Raw genomic sequence first — 20,117 nt, forward strand, 5'->3', positions numbered from 1 at the left:
ATTCAGCCTAAGGTTAATCGGGGGCATTCTAATGCCTGATAAATCTCAAATTTTGGTACACATAAGGTGGCTACTACACCTAGTCGACTTCAAAAAATGCGAATGATTGAGTTGGGGATCAGCCGTATTGGCCACGTTGCACCAGGAGTTGTGTTGGACGATAAAATCAAATAAGATGCCAATCGATGGTTGCCTGCTCCTGCTGCAGTCATTGGCGTGGTAGCGACTACCATTTCTACGTCCCCGAGTGAACGACCCTTATATGTTCCCATTGGTGATAAGGTAAAATTCATTGATAATAATATGTAGTTAATATAGTAAATGTTGTTTATTTATTATATGTTTGAATTAACATATCGCTTGAATAGGTGGAACCATGGGCTGAGTTACATGAGACTATCAGAGCAGTTCAAAGATATCTAACTGCTGTTAGATCAAAGCTCAGAAGTCGAGGTTAGTTATTGATTTTTTTAAACCTATAATAATCACGCAATGATTTGAAATTTAAAATTTCGTACATAACCTAATTTATAATTGTGCACTGTAGCCAGACGTCGATCCCGATATCATAGAATGTGTCCCGCCCGAATTTTTGGCCATCAGAGTATGTAGGACGCGAATGTGCCATTGATAGTGTATGCAGCGATAGAGATGCATGAATCGGATCGAGTGATGCGACAGTTTTGGTGGAGGCAAAAAACTTCGCCGCCACTGCGAGACATAGAAGCACTACACAAGCTTGATCTACGAGGGAAGACCGACAAAAATTGGTGAGATTACCACAAGGAGTACACCGACATTTGAGACAATAGAATGGAATTATTACCTACCCACGTACCTTTTTTCTTATTTAACACGGGCCTGTTTGAAGTACATGCCTTGGTTTAGAGTCGCCGACAAGCTATGTCTACTATCGGTGGAGGCGAGGAGTAGGGAACTTTGTCAGAAGAGGCCACGACGGGTTCGTCACTAGCTCCAACCCCACAAGCGCCACCTATGTTTGCATTAAATCCTGATCAGTTCACTCCATATATTTCTGTTCATTTCATTAACCTCATGTTCTATTCACAAGCACCGCATTATGCACCACCGTAGCACCCTGTATCTACATGTAATAGCCTGATTTTGGGTCCAGTCAGAACAGTGGTTTTGGGACCACAAATTCGACGAGGGAAAAAAAAATGTAATGGCCTAAATTTTCAGAGGTGTCGGAACGTGATTCGAGATCACTAAATTCGACAAATGGGTAGAAAATATTATTAATTTAGTAAGTATAAGTTAAATGTGAAGTAAGAAAATTTTTTGAAATAATGAATAGTGCACTAGAAATAAATATTAAAATAATTAGAATCAAAATGAGGTATCAAGACCTCGGGGATTTTAAACCGAGCCATAAATATTTTTATAAATATTTATGGAGTGTTAAAAAGTTAGTATTAAAGTTTCGTTAAGAAATTTTAAAGTTCCGATAATTAATTGAACAAAAAGGACTAAATTGTAACAAATGCAAAATTTTGGGAAATGATTAAATAGCTTAAATGATAAAAGGAAGAGGGCTTAAAAGGAAATAGACCCAAGGTCTATTTGGGCTGGACGGCAAAGGCATGAAATCAGCAAGAAAGTAAGGAGAATTAAGGGCAAAATTGGAATATTGCAAAATTTGCTTAATAAAGTTAGGACCAAAGTGGAATTATCTAGATTTCTCTTCATTTTTCTGCATTCTCATCAGCTAAAACACCACAGAAGGGCTTCTTCAAGCTGGTTCTTCATATTTTTACTACAATTAAGTTCAATTCTTGACTATTTCTTGAAATTTTTGTGTTTTTGTGATTTTTACAACTAGGCCCACTTGTTGAATTCATTAGTTTTTGATTCTATGAGAGAAGTTGAAAGTTGCTATGAATATTTTCTGGAATTTAATGATGATATATAATGAAATTGAAGCTTTAATTTGTTTATGAGATGATTTTATTAGGTAATTTCAATAGAAATTGATTTGTAGGACCTAATTGTGAAAAAATTTGGAATTAAAGTCTAGTGCTAAAATTCTGATTTCCAAAAGTTATAAAGTAATTTAAAGTGATAGAATAAAGTGTTGATTGAGAAAAATCAGCTCAATTGAGAGGTTAATTGAGCAGGGATGAAATTCTCATTTATTGAAAGCTTAGGGGAAAAATGGTAATTAACGTCATGCACTAAAACAGTTTTGGACAGCAGTAGTCTAACTTTGAAAAATCACCAAAAATTGTAGATATTTAATTAGAGGATGAATAAAATATGAAATTAAAGCTTATTGAGTCTAGTTTTTTATAAAAGAAATGGTAAGCAATGAAATTGTAAATCATGAGATATAATAGATTTTGTGTGACAAGGTCAGAATGAATTCGGGTTCCCCTGTTCTGAATTTGGAAAATCATTAAAAATTGTACAAAAATTATTGTGAGTTATAATTTATATGGTTATAATCCTTAATGAGTATATTTTCAGAAGAAACAAATGAAAACATCATCTGAATTCTGTGCAATGAGATAATTAATTTTTAGTGAAGAGTGGTCGGAACTGTCAGACAGCAAAACAGGGGAAACTTTAAAGAATAAACTGTACTATTTGGCTCAACTAAAAATTCTGAAAATTTTATGGCAAGAAGATATGTGAGTCTAGTTTCAGGGAAAATTAACAGATCTTAATTTGGATCTCTGTAGCTCCGGATAAAAATAGTTTAGTGACTCTGACTCGGATAAACAACTTTGAATATACATGTGAGTGAATGGTGAAATTATAGTTAATGTTGTTTAAGTGTGTTATACACATTAAGGATGTGGAATGGAGAGGAGGAGGAGGAAAATTGGGAAATATATGAATGATTTGTGTATAAATGGTCATATTTTTTATTATAATTGATAAACGATGAAATAGAAATGATGCTTATATTTGTGCATTATTGGTCATGGTTTAAGCTCATGTGTGAAAATAAAGTTTCATAGTATGTGTGTATGGTATATTCAGTATATGATTTGGCATGAAATAATGTCATGAATGGTTTATCATGTGGTTAGTTCCAAAAGAGTTATGTTTAAATACACTAGCTTGCAAGTATGGTTGAATAATGTGTTTATATCTTGTGTGATGTGCATAGGAAACAATTGTGGAAAGATAATGAAATAGTAAGTTCATATGACTGAAATTTAATGATTAAATGTTAATCTCATGAATTATATAATGTGTGATGAAATATATTATTGTTGAAATGAGAATAAAATAAAAATGCAAAAACTGAATAAATGATCAAATTGAGCGGAACGCCAGATTTGAGTACTTCTGATCAGTGACAAGTGACAAAGTGATAAGTGGTAGCTTTAGCTACACTTATCTGATCAAGTGACAAAGTGATAAGTGGTAATTTTAGCTACACTTATCTGATCAAGTGACAAAGTGTAAGTGGTAGCCTAGCTACACTTATCTGATCAGGGACAAGTGATAAGTGATCATACTTAAGACCATAGTTATACTATGGCAAAGTGGAAGTGAAGTACTCAATTTTCCGTAACCGCTCCCTAATTTGATTAAGGATGGTTAGTGACAAATTGGCTCAAAAGAATTAAAGTAAATGAATAAGTGGTAGTGTCTTTATACCAGGATGATGTTGTTATTTAAGCTAAAGTAATATTTTCATTGCAAAATTGAGAATTTCATAAATGGGTTATTGAATGGTATAATCGATAAACGTTGAGTTAAATGGTAAATACGTAGTGTTGAACTTAATGTCATTGACTTGTACGTGAATTAAATAGAAATTGCTAGTGATATGATTTAAATTGTGAGCATGAGAAATTGCGAATTGAATGAAATGGAAATGAAGCATTGAATTGCATGAGTATGTATCGGGTCTCGTAGGCCCTAATTATTATGATTATAATATTTTGAGGATATATTGTGAAGAGTTATAAAAGCATGTTAATAATTTTGAAAGTTTTAATTTAGATGAAATTTTATAACTCGGTTAAATATGTTTACAAGTGTATGTGTTCTAGTAATGCCTTGTGCCCTATTCCAGTATTGGATACGGGTAAGAGATGTTACACTACACCTCCCGCAGGTACATATTTTGGGGCACCTCCATCCCTAACATATTAACCCTGATACTGACATCGCTTTTGAAGTAAATGTCGACACAAATTTCGATGCATGTACCGACATCAATGGCAAAATTAATGTCATCATCAATGCCAGTATCGGTGCCTACATCAATATCGATGTATCTGGGTTTTATGACATCGTACGATTATCCGCCGATAATGTCACAAACACCAGCTGTATTGTTGTTTTATCGAGGTGGGTTATCGACGCAACCACATTATCGTGGAGTGGAGGACACATGATGAGAGGCTAGGATGACACCGCACTCAAGCACGGAGGAAGACGATGGAGACAAAAATGAAGCCAAGAGTAGAGATGAAGATGATGACGACGGTAGAGATGAAGATGAGTACAAGGGTTGCGGTGAAGACGAAGAAGATGAGGATGATGATCACTACCAATAGTAAGAACCGACACCACAACTTTTACGTAGAAATCTTATGCCTAACCATCAGCCACCGCCCTATGGCACACATTCGGCTTGACGACGCTGATATTTATTTTTATTTACTTTTTGTGATGTAAATATAAATGAATCAATAAAAAATAACAATTTTTTTTTCTATTTCTGTTTCAACTCATATTTGTCTTTGTTAAATTCTAATGTAAATTATACGTAATTTTTCATATACAATATTTGATATAAAATATGTAACTTTGGATAGGTATCTTTATCGAACTAGTGATTAATTAAGGTACAATGACCTGAATCGTAAAAATGGTAAAAGTTCAATAGCTAGAGAAATTGTAATTGGTACTTGAAGTAGCACTTAAAGTAGAAATTTTTCCACTATATAAATATTAGTAGACAATAACAAATACAAATGAAATGCAAAAAGAAAGAATGAACAGATTTTGTACAAAAAAAGGAAGCATTGTAATAAATTTTATATCGCAAAAAAAAAAAAAGAATGCTAACAACGTTAAGGCCTCAATGTATCCCTTAGTAAGGAACATGTTGTCTTCGTATGCCCTGGGTTTCTACAATACTTACATAACCTTTGTTGATTGTCCTTCTCCCAAACATCCATATTGGTGCGTATTTGAGTGGAAGTTGGATGACCTTTCGGGATGTGATGCAAGTTCATGGTCAGAGACAACTCGAACGGGTCGCTGGATACTGGTGGCTACATACTCTAATCAGGGATGGGTGAGAATTCAAATCTCCATACATTGTAACGCGTTTCAATCTGTACATGAGTTTCAATCTGTACAGGCGTTTACTTAATTTATACATTTTCCCATGTGACAATTACATGTGCGCATGGGAATTGAAGTGTCTGGAACCTCCCACAATAGCAAGTCCCTCTTAGTAGGTCAACACGGTATGATGGTCCTAACATATCTTGGTCGTGCCTAACATACTCTGTGACCCAAAATCTCAGGTTTGGACGCGAGTGACACACTACATACATAATGTCTGCTCTCTTTGCATTTCATCTAATTTCTTTCATTACATCCTCGCATCAAACGTGACAGCCTACTATCTACCAGTATATGTCGTCCCTCGCTTTAAAATAAGGCAACCATGCAAAAGTATGTTTCTTTGACAACTGAGGTTATCGGTAAATGACACATCCCCTTTAGTACGAGATTGACACATTAAGATAGGTTCATTGTCATGTGCCCATATCGTAGACCCTCATCATATGATTGTGTCCACTGTTCAAAGGGTATGCTGGCGAGGTAGTCCGCACCAGCATTGTTGATGGCGCGCAAGCTATCCAACATCTCATAAAAATGATGCTAGACGAGCTCGTACCCTGTCAAGAAAAGTATACCCATGAATGCAAAGAATATACTCCATATATGTTTAGCATGATTACGGAAATAGTGGTAACTACGTACCTATGCCAGTGCATTGATCTCACTCACTTTCTGAAGGTCATTTTGAGTGGTAGTTGGAGCCGACATGCCTTATATAGTACTTATAATAGGTGTGATCCCAAAGGCTACCATGCCGCTCAATAGCAACCATGATTTTGGTTCCCCTGTCGGATATGACACATATGTCTGGCTACTGGCAAATGCAACGACGCAATCGATTAAGAAAAAAACTCAGCCATCTGCCTTTTCGGAGGGAGTTGTTGCAAATGCTACCGACAGAATCCTCCGATTACCATCTTGGGCAACGACCATCAACAACTGATGCTTATACTTCGTGTACAGTTAGGTGTCGTCAATTTGTACCAAAGGCTTGCAGATTCAAAAGCTTCATTGCTTTGATCGAAGGTCCAAAAGAATCGGTGGAATACTCTTTTTTCAGGGACTAGATGATCATCGAAATACATTGGGTGCATTTCTAGATTAGTTTTAAAACTTGGTACGTACCGATCTAATACCTGATACCATTGCCATAAACTATTCCAATTGTGATACAATTTATCTATAACCTTTTGTTTTGCGACCCATGCCTCTCAGTATGATGGCATGTAATCGTACTGGCTACGGATGTTGACAATCAACACAAAGACGAGAATTCTGGAACTCGTTTTCACCATAGGTAGAATTATGTCAGATATCATGTTGAAGTCTAGCTGCGGATGATCCTGATTTATACCTACAAATTACAAGTTAAAGTTATACTATTGGAAAATACGAAGACCTTGGTGAAGTCACATTATGTAAGAAAATCGGGTGATCACATCACGCACTTGCTGCAACACAAGTATGTGGACCAGAATACTTCTTTATCGTCCACAAGTCTGTCTTTTTCTAAAAAGGTGCCATAATTTTTCATTTGCACCTCCTGTCGCACATTGCACACTTTCCCTCGAATTTCTCAGAATGAGATTTTGTAACATGATAGTTCACGTCATTCTTGAAGCTGTATCGCTTCAGTGCAGCAAGAAAAACATCTTTGCTGGGGTACTCCATGCCAACTTCAGATACCTGGACATTTGATGATGAGCTTGCATAGTTAGGTATTTTGTATGGGAGTTGTCGGAACTTTAAACCACCACTGGCAGAGAGGTTGATATTGGTCACGTGGGGTGGATGTTCATATGCCCTAAATCTTAAAGCTGGATCCAGAGCATTATTCGAACCGTTATCGTGTAACAAGGGGTGGAGTAATCATAAGAGGTGTAACAAGGGGTACAATAAGGGGATGGAGGTTGCTAAGACACTAAATTATTTCTCTTAAACTCATAGAACCATTGTCCCATTAAACCGAAAAACATATTCTTAACCTTTTTTTCAAATATTTGTAGAATCAGTATACTATGACTTGCACCAGAATCAATAGTCGGAATATTACTGTTAACCTCATTAGTTTCATCACGATTAGAATTAGATGACATCTTTAAAATCTACAAGAAAATAGGGGTTAGATCGGATCAATCAATATCACACTATCACGGGTTTATATGGCATGTAATTTCTATATTTCATTTATGCTACGTTCAGTCTGAGAACCGACTAAATCATAGTTCTGATACTACTAAATGTAACACCCATAACCCATTTCTGTTGTTGGAATAGGCTTACGGAGGATTACTGTACAATTTGGAACATTCTATTACAATAGTATCCAATTCATCAAATTAATTAACAATATTCATAAATAATTCAGAATAAAGAAAGACATACATTCACGGGACTTAAATCGAGCCTACGAGGCTCTAAAAATAGTTTAGGAACAATCAAGGATTAGTAGGGAACAAAAAAAGAGATTGGGACAAGAATGAAAATTTTTTAAAATAGGGGTCACACGACCGTGTGTCCAGGCCATGTGACCGAGTCCAAACTGTGTGACTCTAGAATGGCCACGCCCGTGTGCATGAGCCGTGTAACTCTCTGACTTGAGTCACACGGTCGTGCTGCAGCCTTTGTGCCCTCTCGTGTGAACCCTTCACCTAATACGCTAGGGGCGCATGCCTGTGTGGGTTGCTCGTGTGTGACACACGGTTGTGTGAAGCCTATGTCCCAGGCTGTGTGTACCCAAAAGTGACCAAAATCATTCTCATTTTTCATCCAATTACATAGGTACCTAAACCAATTCATAACACATGATCACAAGACTATAACCACACCTAAAAACAACCAAAACATGTCAATTTCAACCACCTAAGACCAAACCAAGGTGTCATACATGAAGTTACAAAATAATGCCCATACCCAAACATTATCATTTCATATCACCTACAAGTCATAATATACATACCAACTAATCTATTTCAATCTCATCATACCATACTTAAACATGACACTTACCATTCCTTGGACAAAAAACTCAAGCTCAACTTTGAGTTTAACAAGCATACCATATAAGGTTACCATTCCACAACATCAAACATATCAAAACACCACACATGGCTCTAAAACATTACAAACATAATCATTTCCCTATAACATGTCATATAACCAAAATGTTTACAAAATCTACCAAAAGAGTCCTCGGGATAGTGTGATTTTTTACGAGTTGATTCGATCTCCCTTTCACAAAATGTAATCTACAAGAAAAGGAAGAAGATACGAGTAAGCTTATGTAAATCTTAGTAAGTTCGTCGATTAAACGAAAAATCTTATCGAATTAAACATAACAATTCAAATAACAAGATTTAAAAAACATATTTCCTGTCAATCACAGCTCACAACATTGAGTAATGCTTAATACAATAGTACAAATTAGTTTCCACAATTTAGTAGTTTACAGAGATCAATAAAAACATAGCCCGATAAACGATAAATAGATACGAGTACACGATTAGCCATCCAACATACAAGAAGCTCATGTGAGTCAAACCAACCAACACACCAAATAACATTGTAATATAACATGATAGTCTGCAACTAATGTAGGACCTCGGTTTATCTAGTGAACAGGGAAAATATAAAAATATTCTCCATTACTCAGATCAACCCCATACTGCGTTCAAATAACCTATTGACATGCCAATCGTACTCTATCCTACGTTCATCCGGCTCAGAACATTTCATTAGTGATCAATGCTATCACAATCCATTACTTCAATTCTTATATACACAACATTATTATAATGTTCAAACAAAACAATTTAATTCATCAATTATGCATGTAAATACATTAGTATTAAACCGAATAAACTTACCGGACTAAATTGCAACGCTAACGATAGTACGGGGACTATTCTGCAACCTTTTCTTTTCCACGACCTTCAACTCGTTCCTAATCTATTATGAGAACAAGCTTGGCCGAATGTGTGCTCTAGTTCATCTAGGGTTTCGGTTGAAAATTACAAGGAAGAAGATGATAGAAACTTTTACATATTTTAGTTTATAATTTACTTAATTAATTACCAATTTACCCTTTAAATTGTCATCTAAAATTCACAACCTCAAGTCCATTACCGTCCACTAAGGATAATGATGGTTTAATTTCCATTTTAATCCTTCAACTTAGTTTTCTACAACTATTTAATAACTTTAACTAATGGAGACCAATTTCTTTCACTTTTACGATTTAGTCCTTTTACTTAATTAACTATCTAAACGATATAATTTCTTGACCAAAATTTAATATTAGACTAATAACCTCGTAATTATTAATTACTTAATATTTACAAATTGACACATTGGAGTTGTGGTCCCGAAATCACTATTTTCGACACCACTAAAAAAGGGCTATTACACAATCTATCTGATTCGATTAAATAAATCATTAAAAAATTCATAAAAATAAAATATTAACAATCCTTCAATTGTTTTTTTTTGTTTTGTTCAACCAGTTCGTACCAATTCTTAGATCAACTGGTTCAATGCGCATTTTCGAACTGATACCACAACCAATTTCTGGTCGAACTAGCCAGTCCAATCTAATTCAAACAACCTTAGTTTTATGATTTATAAAAATTATTGGTGATTGTTCTTTCCAACAATATCATTTTCAATGTCCAAACTCAAGTATAATCAAATCTATCTGATAAAATGAATGATTCAAAACATCAAATCATTTTAACGTTAAGTTTGGTTTTTGAAAATAATTGATTTTCAAGTATATGTCACGGGACCAGAATTTAAGTTTGACAAATCGTGCATAGAGGTGCTCATGGGCCGGGCGGCCCGGCCCGGCCCGAAGGCCCACTCGAAATATGGGAGGGTTTGGGTAAAAATATAGGCCCGAAATATGGGCTTGGGCAAAAAAACGAGGCTGATTAAAAAGCGAAATGGGCCTCGGGCACAACTTTTTGGCGGGCCCTACCAATATAATAAATATTTTATTATTTTTATTTTTTAATTTTAAAATACTTTTATTAAATTTTTAAATTTTAAATTTTTTAAAATACTTTTTAATTTTTTAATTTTAAAATATTTTTAAAATACTTTTTTAATATTAATTTTAATTTTAAAATAATTTTTGGTATTTATTTAAAAAGCGGGCGGGCGGGCAGGCTTATGAATTTTTCGGGCCGGGCACTGGCAAAATTCTAGGCCCATATTTCGGGCGGGCAGCCCTGCCTAGGACTGGTCGAAATTTTTTGGGCCGCCGAACCCGGCCTGGCCCGGCCCATGAGCACCTCTAATCGCGCACAACCTTAGGCTGATTTAGGTGAATTTAAAGTAAAGGAATTAATTATCTCTCAAGAAGGCGAGAATTTTTCTTTAAGACACTGAAATAAAGCAGGATCAAACTGACAAACGAAGAAATACAATTGAGTGATTACAAATGAATGAAGAGTTATATTTATAATTGAGCCCCCAAATCTAACGGTACAATTTAAATTACATCAACAATTGATATCATAGCCTATCTATAAGATAAGAGTCCTAAGAAATTTAAATACTATACAATCTTATCCTAAAATTACAAAATATTCACCATAATAATTCCAGTTTTATTGGAGTGTTTCATTGAGCTACTAAGACTTCAAATAAATGAGCTTCTCCATATGTTCCACGAATCGAATCGAGTCAAATGGGGTTAAATAAACCCGATTTAATCAATTAATCTCTATGAGACGTTCTGTGTGTATTCTCCACGGGTTTTAGGGTCTGTTTGTTTACATGTAAAAGGTTTTACGGAAAATATTTTCTGTATTTTCCTGTGTTTGTTTCGTAGAAAACAACTTGGTCAACGAAAAATGACTTACAGGTCAACGGAAAATAAGCCTTTTTCCTTGTAAAATGACTTACCATTTTGAAAAGCGTTAAGTCATTTTCCGAAAAAGAACTCCTCAATAGATAATTTTACTTTTATATAAAAATTAACTTAAATCAAGTTTAACATTATTATATTGATAATAAATTTTATTTTATTTTTAAAATATTTAAAATATTAATATAAAATATTATATTTTTAATATTATTAAACATACATATTTAATTATTTATATTTAGTCATATAATAAATTATTAATATAATTTATTATTTTAAAAATTATTTAATATTTAAATTTTATTTTAATAGTAAATTTTAAAATAATAATTTTAAATAATATTATTCACATATTATTGAAAATATCAATATTAATATTTTAATACTAAATATTTATTACAATTATAAATATATTAATAATAAATGTTTTGCAGAATAAATGTTAAAATATGTCATAAGTCTATATACTCTTCACAAATTTGCAAGTTAGTTTCTGTACTTTTATTTTCAAAAATTTAGTCCCTCTATTTTCCAGATTTGAAAATCAAGTCCAACTGCTGACATTGTGGATTTTTTTTTGTCAATTTTGTTAATGTCACATTTTTAAATAAAAAAATACTCAGTTGGTAGTCATGTAACTAAAAAATAATCGTTGCAATGAACCTAAATTTAACAAAATATTTTTAATATATGTAAAAACAATGTAAAATATAAAATTATAGATATAAAATAAACTCAATTAAATAATGAAAAAATAAAAAATCTCAAATGTATGTTTGTTAAATTGAAAACGACATTTATGAAATATTTTTAAAGAACCTGCCAAACAAAAGAAAATATTTTACACAGATTCATTCAAACACCAGAAAATATTAGCTTTTTCAGAAAAGTAAGTCATTTTCCAAAAATTATTTTCCAAAAGCTATTTTCAGTGAAACAAAATGAGCCTTAATCTGTGACCCGTGAGATATATATGTACAACCATATATGAATAAAATGAAAAAGAAGAAAGACATAAGAAACCTAAATTTAAATGTGACTGTCAATATATCAAATTTAACAAAGCAAACCACCCCTCCCCTCTTTTTTTCTTTTTTTTTTTTGTCCCCATTGAGAAGCCAATAAATCAAGTGTTGAGAAGCTAAAGTTATGTCATATACATATATACAAGGATACATACACACATATGGTATGAAGTTGAAAATGGAGAAGCGAATTAGGGATGGTATTCGGGTAAGAAAGTAGAAAAACAAATCAAGCATCCGATTGAACGGGGAAGGAAGAATTCACATCGGGAGAAAGTTTGGTGGCTACCCTGGTTGTGGCAACCAGTGGGCTCTTCTCTTCTTCAAATGTGAAATCCGATTTCTCCACGTCGCTGCTTTTGAATACAGGATGCATATATGCGTCTTTTAGGTATGCTTTTAAGTTGAACTGTGGCTCCGTTGCCCTTTCTAATGTATCTTTTACCATTGCTTCCTGTATATGTGTGTGCGTGTGTTTTCAAACAAATATTACAAGTCCGGCAAGCATTTTGTACAAAAAGTAAAACAGCATTGGGCTGACAATGTTATCGTGTTTAGTTTTATAGAGAGCTTCTCTCGATACCTGAATAAGCGAATCTATGACCATTAAAGAACTTTGCAGCCTCTAGAATATAAATATCATGTGGGCAAGTATGACACTGCATGCTGCGAAACCATGATACTTGAAGAGCTTTATACATGGTCGGTGTCCATAATTAATCTATAACCTCTAGGATATTTGCTCACGTGACCTCTATATCTTAGCACTCATGATTTTGCCTTTTCAACCATCAAGAGGTGCCTCTAAGGTCACGGTCATGGCAAACTAAAAGTATGATATAATAAAAGATTAGATGATAGTTAGGTACCTGTAAAGGGAATCTAATGAAACCAGATTCAAAGCGGCCCTTGCAGTACATGAAAAACCAGATGGTCAGAACGGGTAGGGGAAGCAATGCAAAATGGTTACGCCCGATCTTCTTTGTGCTCAACAATCCCAGTAGAAGAAGTTGAGATATGAATAAACCTATCACCACTCTCTTATGCACGTCTGGCCAAAATGCTGCTGCACTCTCGTACTTTGGATCATACACGTTGATAACCTTGCACAAACAAACAACATTTCGCTCAAGTAAAAGCAAGAAATAATCGAATTTGTCGGATTCCGACCCATATCTGGACATAAAAGTAGATTTACACTAAGAGCAAAACTTAGGATTGATACATCATCCATATCCAACACTTAATCTGGTTAACAAGGAATGTATCACGCTCCATATAATATAAACCATGCAAGGAGGACAATGTGATATTTGGTTTGGCTAGTAGTGTACCTGGTTACGAAATACCACATAGGCAAAAGCAAGGAAGATGATGATGAAAGGAAGAAGAAAAGGGGTGATGGGAGCATAAACAAGTCCCAGCAAGATGTATAATTGGATCCTTGGTTCACCTACTGGAAAGTCAATGGAACCAGGCTCCATTGCTTCATATCTATCTTGTTCTGTTTTAACCAAAAATGTATTTTTCAAGTGGAACAACACCAATGGTACTAATCTCAGGATTTCTGCAGCAACCCCTGCCCATCCATCCACCATTATATAAGTTATGAAAAAATTGGCTTTCATTGGGATATATACCCCAATGGTTTTTGGAATCCTGCACAAAGTAGCAAAGTAATTTAATCACACCTCCATATTATCAGATACGTTAAGATAAAATACTATGATTTAATGTAAATAGTATTCAGAAAGATAGCTATGTTTCTTGCGTGCGGACATCTTTATTACTTGGGCTTGGATATGCATCAAATACAAGTGCTGTATAAACTTCAAGAAAAATGAAAAGTTGGAGCAATTTAGGCGGATATAATGGTATACGAGCTCATCAGCAGAATAGTAAATCTTAAACACATTAATGGAGGATATAGAAAAAGGTAGAATGTTGCAATTGAAAAGAAAATATAAGGAACCAAAGGATGAAAAAATGAAGAAATTCATAAGTCCATCTCCAGCATCAATTTAGAACCATTATGGTTGTATATCTGTGCGATATGTATGAATTCCGTGCAATAAGCTACCAATAATTGCTGATCTAACTTAATTTCTTCATGCAACAACCATGGTTGTCCACCATAAATTTATTTCAGTACTCAAGTTGCATGTGAATATCATTAAGTATAAAATATTTAAACCCATCCATTTTTCTGGGGAAAAGCAAAAATACATACTCTGTTGGAGGCAGATCGATGAAAGTTTTAAGCTGCTGAAGTGCTGAGCCAGTTATAATGCTTCCAAGAAATATATTGACAAGAATGAACATGTGATATTTCGCAGCTGATTTTCTATCCAGAGCTGAGATGGATGGATATCCTTCTATTTTAGACATTGTCATAAGGATTTGGGGAAGTACAGCAAGAAATATCTTCAATACAATCCCAGGGAGAAAGCCTTGGATAACGGATTTGACTGACTCTCTGAAACAAGTTTTAGAGCAGTTGGAAAGTTTTAGCCGCTACAAGTCTCAAAACATCATAGTATTAGTTGCAAGCAGGGAAGGGAAATCTAGTTACTCGGACTTGAGTGTCACATTTGAGTGTGTACAATTAAGTTTTTCAAAGTTTTCCTATAAAATTTGGAGAATCGTACCTTGTACCCATATTTAAACGTGTTAGCACGGAAAATAAGAGTCGAAGTAGCATAACTGAAAACTAAATAGTTGTCTTTTAAACATTTTCTTCACCGGATATGTTCAAAATTTCTAAGTTTTCTCATTTATTTGGAGGGTTGTATCTCCATACTCATATCCAAATGTATGTCAGATACAGGTACTTCAAGCAAAATGAAAATTCAGAGTATCATATTTAATGACTATGAGAAAATATCAAGAGAGACATGAGGAGGTGCTTAGTTAATAGAAAGAAAACAGCGACAAGAAACTTACATTCGTATTAATGGCTTCAAGAAGGGGAAAACCTTCTGAATTCCCTCAATATTGGCTAGAGATTGAACAAAAGCTATAGGGATCATGAAGAAGAAAATTAGAAAAAATAGAGCAACGGCTATTATCAACCTTCGAATGGTGAGTTCAAAATATGGTATAGCGAAGTTATCCCAATAAACATCACGAGGCTCAGGGGCCCATTCCGTCAACCAAAGTGTAGGATTACGGCAGAGCTGTGTTTGAGCACAGACTGCTGCCGCCCATCGCGATTTGAATGAAACAAATGCCGCTGGAACTATAGCATCCGGATCTTTCTTGACTCTTTCTCTTTCTACGGCTTCCTAAATTAGAATGAAGGAATTTCAGTTTTGTCATGAGTAATTAAATTATACATTGACAACAGGAAAAAGAAAAAGAAAACCAAATACTAAGGGAAGAAACAAGACGAGGGAGATAACATTATGTTGTCTGGAAGGTAAACTGTATATCATCTTAATGTTGTTTCGATCATACTTACATATTCTTACCTTAGTAGAATAAAAAGATAGAAAATAGAATGTACATGTGCCTGGAAGGATGTTGGGGAGGTGATGCTTAACCAAGAGAAACAATGTAGCTATAGCCAATATCCATGTTACTTAGATGTAAGTCTCGAATATAGAATGTGTCCAGCACGGATATGTCTAACTTTTTCTTTTATGTATTAGGAGATTTCTTACGGTACTATACCCCATATAAAAATCTAGAAATGTGTTGAAAATCATATATGGATACTAAAAAAAATGAGAATGCGTTTCTCAAAAAAACAGAAGAGGGAATGCGGGTAATATAGACCATTAATATATTATATATTTATAAACTCTTAATTGGAAATTCTAATCATATAATTATTACCTCATCATATGATAGTTTTTGCATAACAAAGATATTTTTCTAAAAAATCCTAGTACAGTCACCATGTTACTTACTTCTTCATTCAGCTTCTGAATCTGAGAAGTATAATGATCGATTGCATCAACTTTAGTGCCCCAGAGACCCATGAAACCCGTCTACAATAACAAGAAATTTGGAGAACGAAGTAAACAGCTGAAATTACCATGGAATACTAAATGGCAATTGCTGTAACATTAAACAAACTATTCCACCAAGAAAGGAAATCGAGCAAAATTTAGTTTGTCATGAGAAGATATTACCTTTGTGAGCGGCTTCTTTGAAGTTCTCTCGAACTTATTTTGGTAGTAAATATACCAATTTTGCAAGTCTCGCTTCTTTGAAACCAATGACGCTAGCTTATTTGCATTATATACAATCTATCAAAGTTACAGAGGTAAAGCAATTAATGCTATAGAAATTGATATCACTGGCAAATAGAAACATAATACTTGAATCCAAAAACTGTAACATAGAATTTCCTGTTAGAACACCTACTTTCCTTATTCCCTGCAGTAGTGCTACTTCGAACTTATTTAACAATCAAATTATCGTAGGTGAAAACTTGTCAAAGGAAAACACACCTGATGAGTAAGATAATGATCAGGATGATTTACACAAAAAAAATGTTGGACGTGCTCACTAACTGATTCATCCGGATCAGGAGGAATATTTCTTACAAGAACCTGCAAAACATTATAAATGTAAACAGAAAAAGGCAAAATGATAAGTACTAAAGAAGGATGAGATAAAACTGCTCTAGCAGGCATGCGCATGTATGTTGATTGTGATAGGTATTTTCCGTAACTACCGTCTATCTGCCACAAACAGCAATGCCCTTTGGTTCCTTCAACTTTGAGTAGAATGACAGAAAGGTCCTCAAGCAGACACCACTATCTATATTTTAGGACTTACATATATATGATTCGGGGCTCTCATGGTTTTAAACAGAGGTGTGGTTTATGGAATGGGAGGGCTACATCCCGTCATGTAGTCCAAGGGTCAGTGTACCAAAAAATTGTTTATGATTCAATAAGGCAGCAATAGTACGTGGTTACATAGAAAAAAAGGTCCAGCAACACCGTAACTGGGGAATGAGAAAAGGGGGAAACCCCAAATATGAGTGCTAAAATTATTAGCAATGATGATGCAAAACCATCTATAAAGACATTTCATAAGTCATAGCCTGATAAATAGGAAAGTATACGATCACATATTTTTTTTTTATCAGTATACGATCATATTTCAAATCATTTAAGATATATGTATGTAATCATGTGTTAACATACTAAATTACAGACCAAAGCTTGTTGGGTCAACTAATAAGGAACTTAATGCTCTAAATTTGAGTCTTGTAAAAGAAGAAAACAATGTTGAGAGAGCTTTGCCCTTTGTTTAGAAATCTGACCTGGCTTCCCTCCAGATTTAGTTAAAACCCAATGTCACTATTAGATACAAGATGGCCTAAGACGAAAAATTTATTTATACTAAATTAATATATGGTTGAGATCTGATCTATTACCTTTTTGTCTATTGCTTTTCAATACACAAATCATCATTTATATGTGTAAGCCCACATATGAATTATGTAAACTATACTTATGAATGATGATTAATATTAATGGATAAAAATATTGGAGTACCTCTAATATAAAGCAAAGCTTCTCCACTCTAATTGTATGCTATGTTATGAGATTAAATTAAGTCCGACATCTGATTTAGATATTACAAATAAGTGCATAACCAGTCTAGTCAGAGATGGAGATCCCTGAAATTCTTCATAGAAGTGAAAAACATCTTAACCCGCCCTTTAATGAGAAACAAATACCCTTTAATGATTGGAAATTTTAATTACAACCTTTTGAAATATGAAAAGTAATCCCCTTCAATGTTTACGTTATATTGTGACAGTATCTAGATATCCATGTGTTTAATATTCATTTTCCCCTTCTAATAAAAAATTCTAAAGCATTCAACAAATCGACCTGTCTAAGATAATCAACAGTTGTAAACAGATGAGATGCATTTTATATTATAAAATAAAGAAGCATATGAATATCTGCATAACAACAATACTGTCATTAATAAGCCCTTGGAAAAAAAACTCACTGTGAATTGATCAGGACGACGAGTTTCTGATGCTAGATAGTCCGCCCTCATGGTAGCTAACACTTTGTATTCTGAATATAGCACATAAAATGTCCAGAACGAGAATACATATGACATAACGATATGTGCCCAAAACCTGAAAAGAATAAGTTGAGACTTTCTCCTAACTGAGAAATGCAAATTGAAAATTTTATGATATAATACCCAGGTTCATTTAAAAGCTTATAAGGAGAAGAGACAATGTACTATATTGTTTGGATCAGGGCCTAAAGCTGGATTTTCATCTCTAATAGTGCCTCCTCATGCACAAACCTTTCAAATGAGAGTGCCTTGCAGTTAATAAACTTTACTTTGCCCTTTTATTAATATTACAATAACAGCACCAGAGGTTTCAACCATGGAACCCAAAAATGTAAGTTATTGCATAAGGACTTTGAGAATAGGTAGAAGAAACCAAAATGTGTATACAATAACTCGGTATATAGTATAGTTTGAAACCCACTTCTTCAGTGCTGCATATAACACAGATATTGAAATAATAGAAATCTGTCTCACAGTCTGCTTTGAATACAACACATGCACCAGTGTTAACGGCAAGGTCTAGTATTTCGCATAAATTAAAAGGAGACACCAACATTTTCCATGTTTGCAACTGATGAATTCCATATGACAACCAGAGTATAGCATTCGAGAAGAACCGAGTAAAAACAACTACTACTCACCCTTTTGATCCATCTGGAACATTTGATATTGAGAGTTTGTCAATGTTGCTGAAGTTTAAATCCTTAGCACGCTCTAATGTATCCCCTATCCAATTGACAGGGACCAAAACCATGAAAGACAACACAGCGAGGGGGACAAATATTTTCAAGCTGCGCAAAAAATGCCGTCATAATCATATTATTAGACTATAAATGATGCTCATAAATTCTAACATAAATATTTCATTTTTATGTTCCTTCTTTGCAAACATATCAACAAAAGTTGCAGACCGCATCTAAAAGAACTTACCCGAGAAGGTAAATCCGAATATAGGCAACAGAATCAAGTCCAGCATGATCAATGAGCTCGGGTTCAGGCATTCTCAAAGCCGCAGGCATCCAATTCAAAAAATTTAAATATGTCCTGCAATCTAAGTTGACAAATTTTGATGCATATGCTCCAGATCGAGTAGGGCTGCTCCTTGTCCCCTTTTTGTACCATCTCGGGAAATAAACCCTATCGTTGAACGGCTGGATCCTCAATATTGCAAAAGCCATTAGAAATCCAAAGGCTGAGAGAAGATTGATAGAAGCTGATGTAACTATATCTCGAAGAGACGCCATTTTTTTCCTTCGCCGATTCAATTCACTCTGAAATCAAACAAACATCATAAAACGTAAATCAGGTCTACCATCTTAAAATTTGAATTCTATGCATAAAAAAAATTTAAACATTTAAAAACAAAAACAAAGCAACGAAACCTAACAATGGCGTAGCTTTTCTGAACCGGACTTTCCTGAATCGACGAAACTCAGAGATCTACAAGAACTTGATTCTATTGGAAATTGCGTTGAAATTTTTGGAAGATCTTTTTCTATATTTTTCTTCTTTTATTTTCTTCTCGTCTCCGCTTTTTTCTTGAGAAGAGAAATTTTTTTTTTTTTGGGGGGGGTGGAGAGAGAGAGAGAAATGGGGGATTTGGCGGCAAAAATATAAAACAGCACGGAAAACCGTTTTTTTCTTGTCCGTACAACTGATAAACTAACTCAATTAAAGTCGAAGCGTTTTTAAAAGGTTAAAATAAGTCTTAAGTCCCTGTATTCTACTAAACTTTTAACTTTAATCCTTATATATTTATCTCCAAAAACGTGAAACGTACAGGGACTTATGGCAAAATTTAACTTCTTTAAAACCAT

The 20,117-nt window shown here is 34.3% G+C and overlaps 1 protein-coding gene across 1 annotated transcript; it reads right to left on the reverse strand.

The window, feature by feature from the left end:
- Positions 1 to 12,225: 12,225 nt before the first annotated feature.
- On the reverse strand, positions 12,226 to 19,979 carry LOC105790470 (CSC1-like protein At4g02900). The gene is made up of 12 exons (XM_012618078.2): positions 19,683 to 19,979; positions 19,231 to 19,571; positions 18,942 to 19,091; positions 18,220 to 18,355; positions 16,695 to 16,796; positions 16,374 to 16,490; positions 16,149 to 16,229; positions 15,181 to 15,521; positions 14,468 to 14,713; positions 13,572 to 13,896; positions 13,107 to 13,340; positions 12,226 to 12,691 (listed from the first exon to the last, which is right to left on the reverse strand). The coding sequence occupies exons 2-12, from the start codon at positions 19,542 to 19,544 to the stop codon at positions 12,467 to 12,469; spliced, it is 2,271 nt and encodes a 756-aa protein (XP_012473532.1). The 5' UTR covers positions 19,545 to 19,571; positions 19,683 to 19,979; the 3' UTR covers positions 12,226 to 12,466.
- Between the last annotated feature and the right edge of the window lie 138 nt (positions 19,980 to 20,117).

Source organism: Gossypium raimondii, chromosome 8, assembly GCF_025698545.1.
Source record: "Gossypium raimondii isolate GPD5lz chromosome 8, ASM2569854v1, whole genome shotgun sequence".
NCBI classification, from domain to species: domain Eukaryota; kingdom Viridiplantae; phylum Streptophyta; class Magnoliopsida; order Malvales; family Malvaceae; genus Gossypium; species Gossypium raimondii.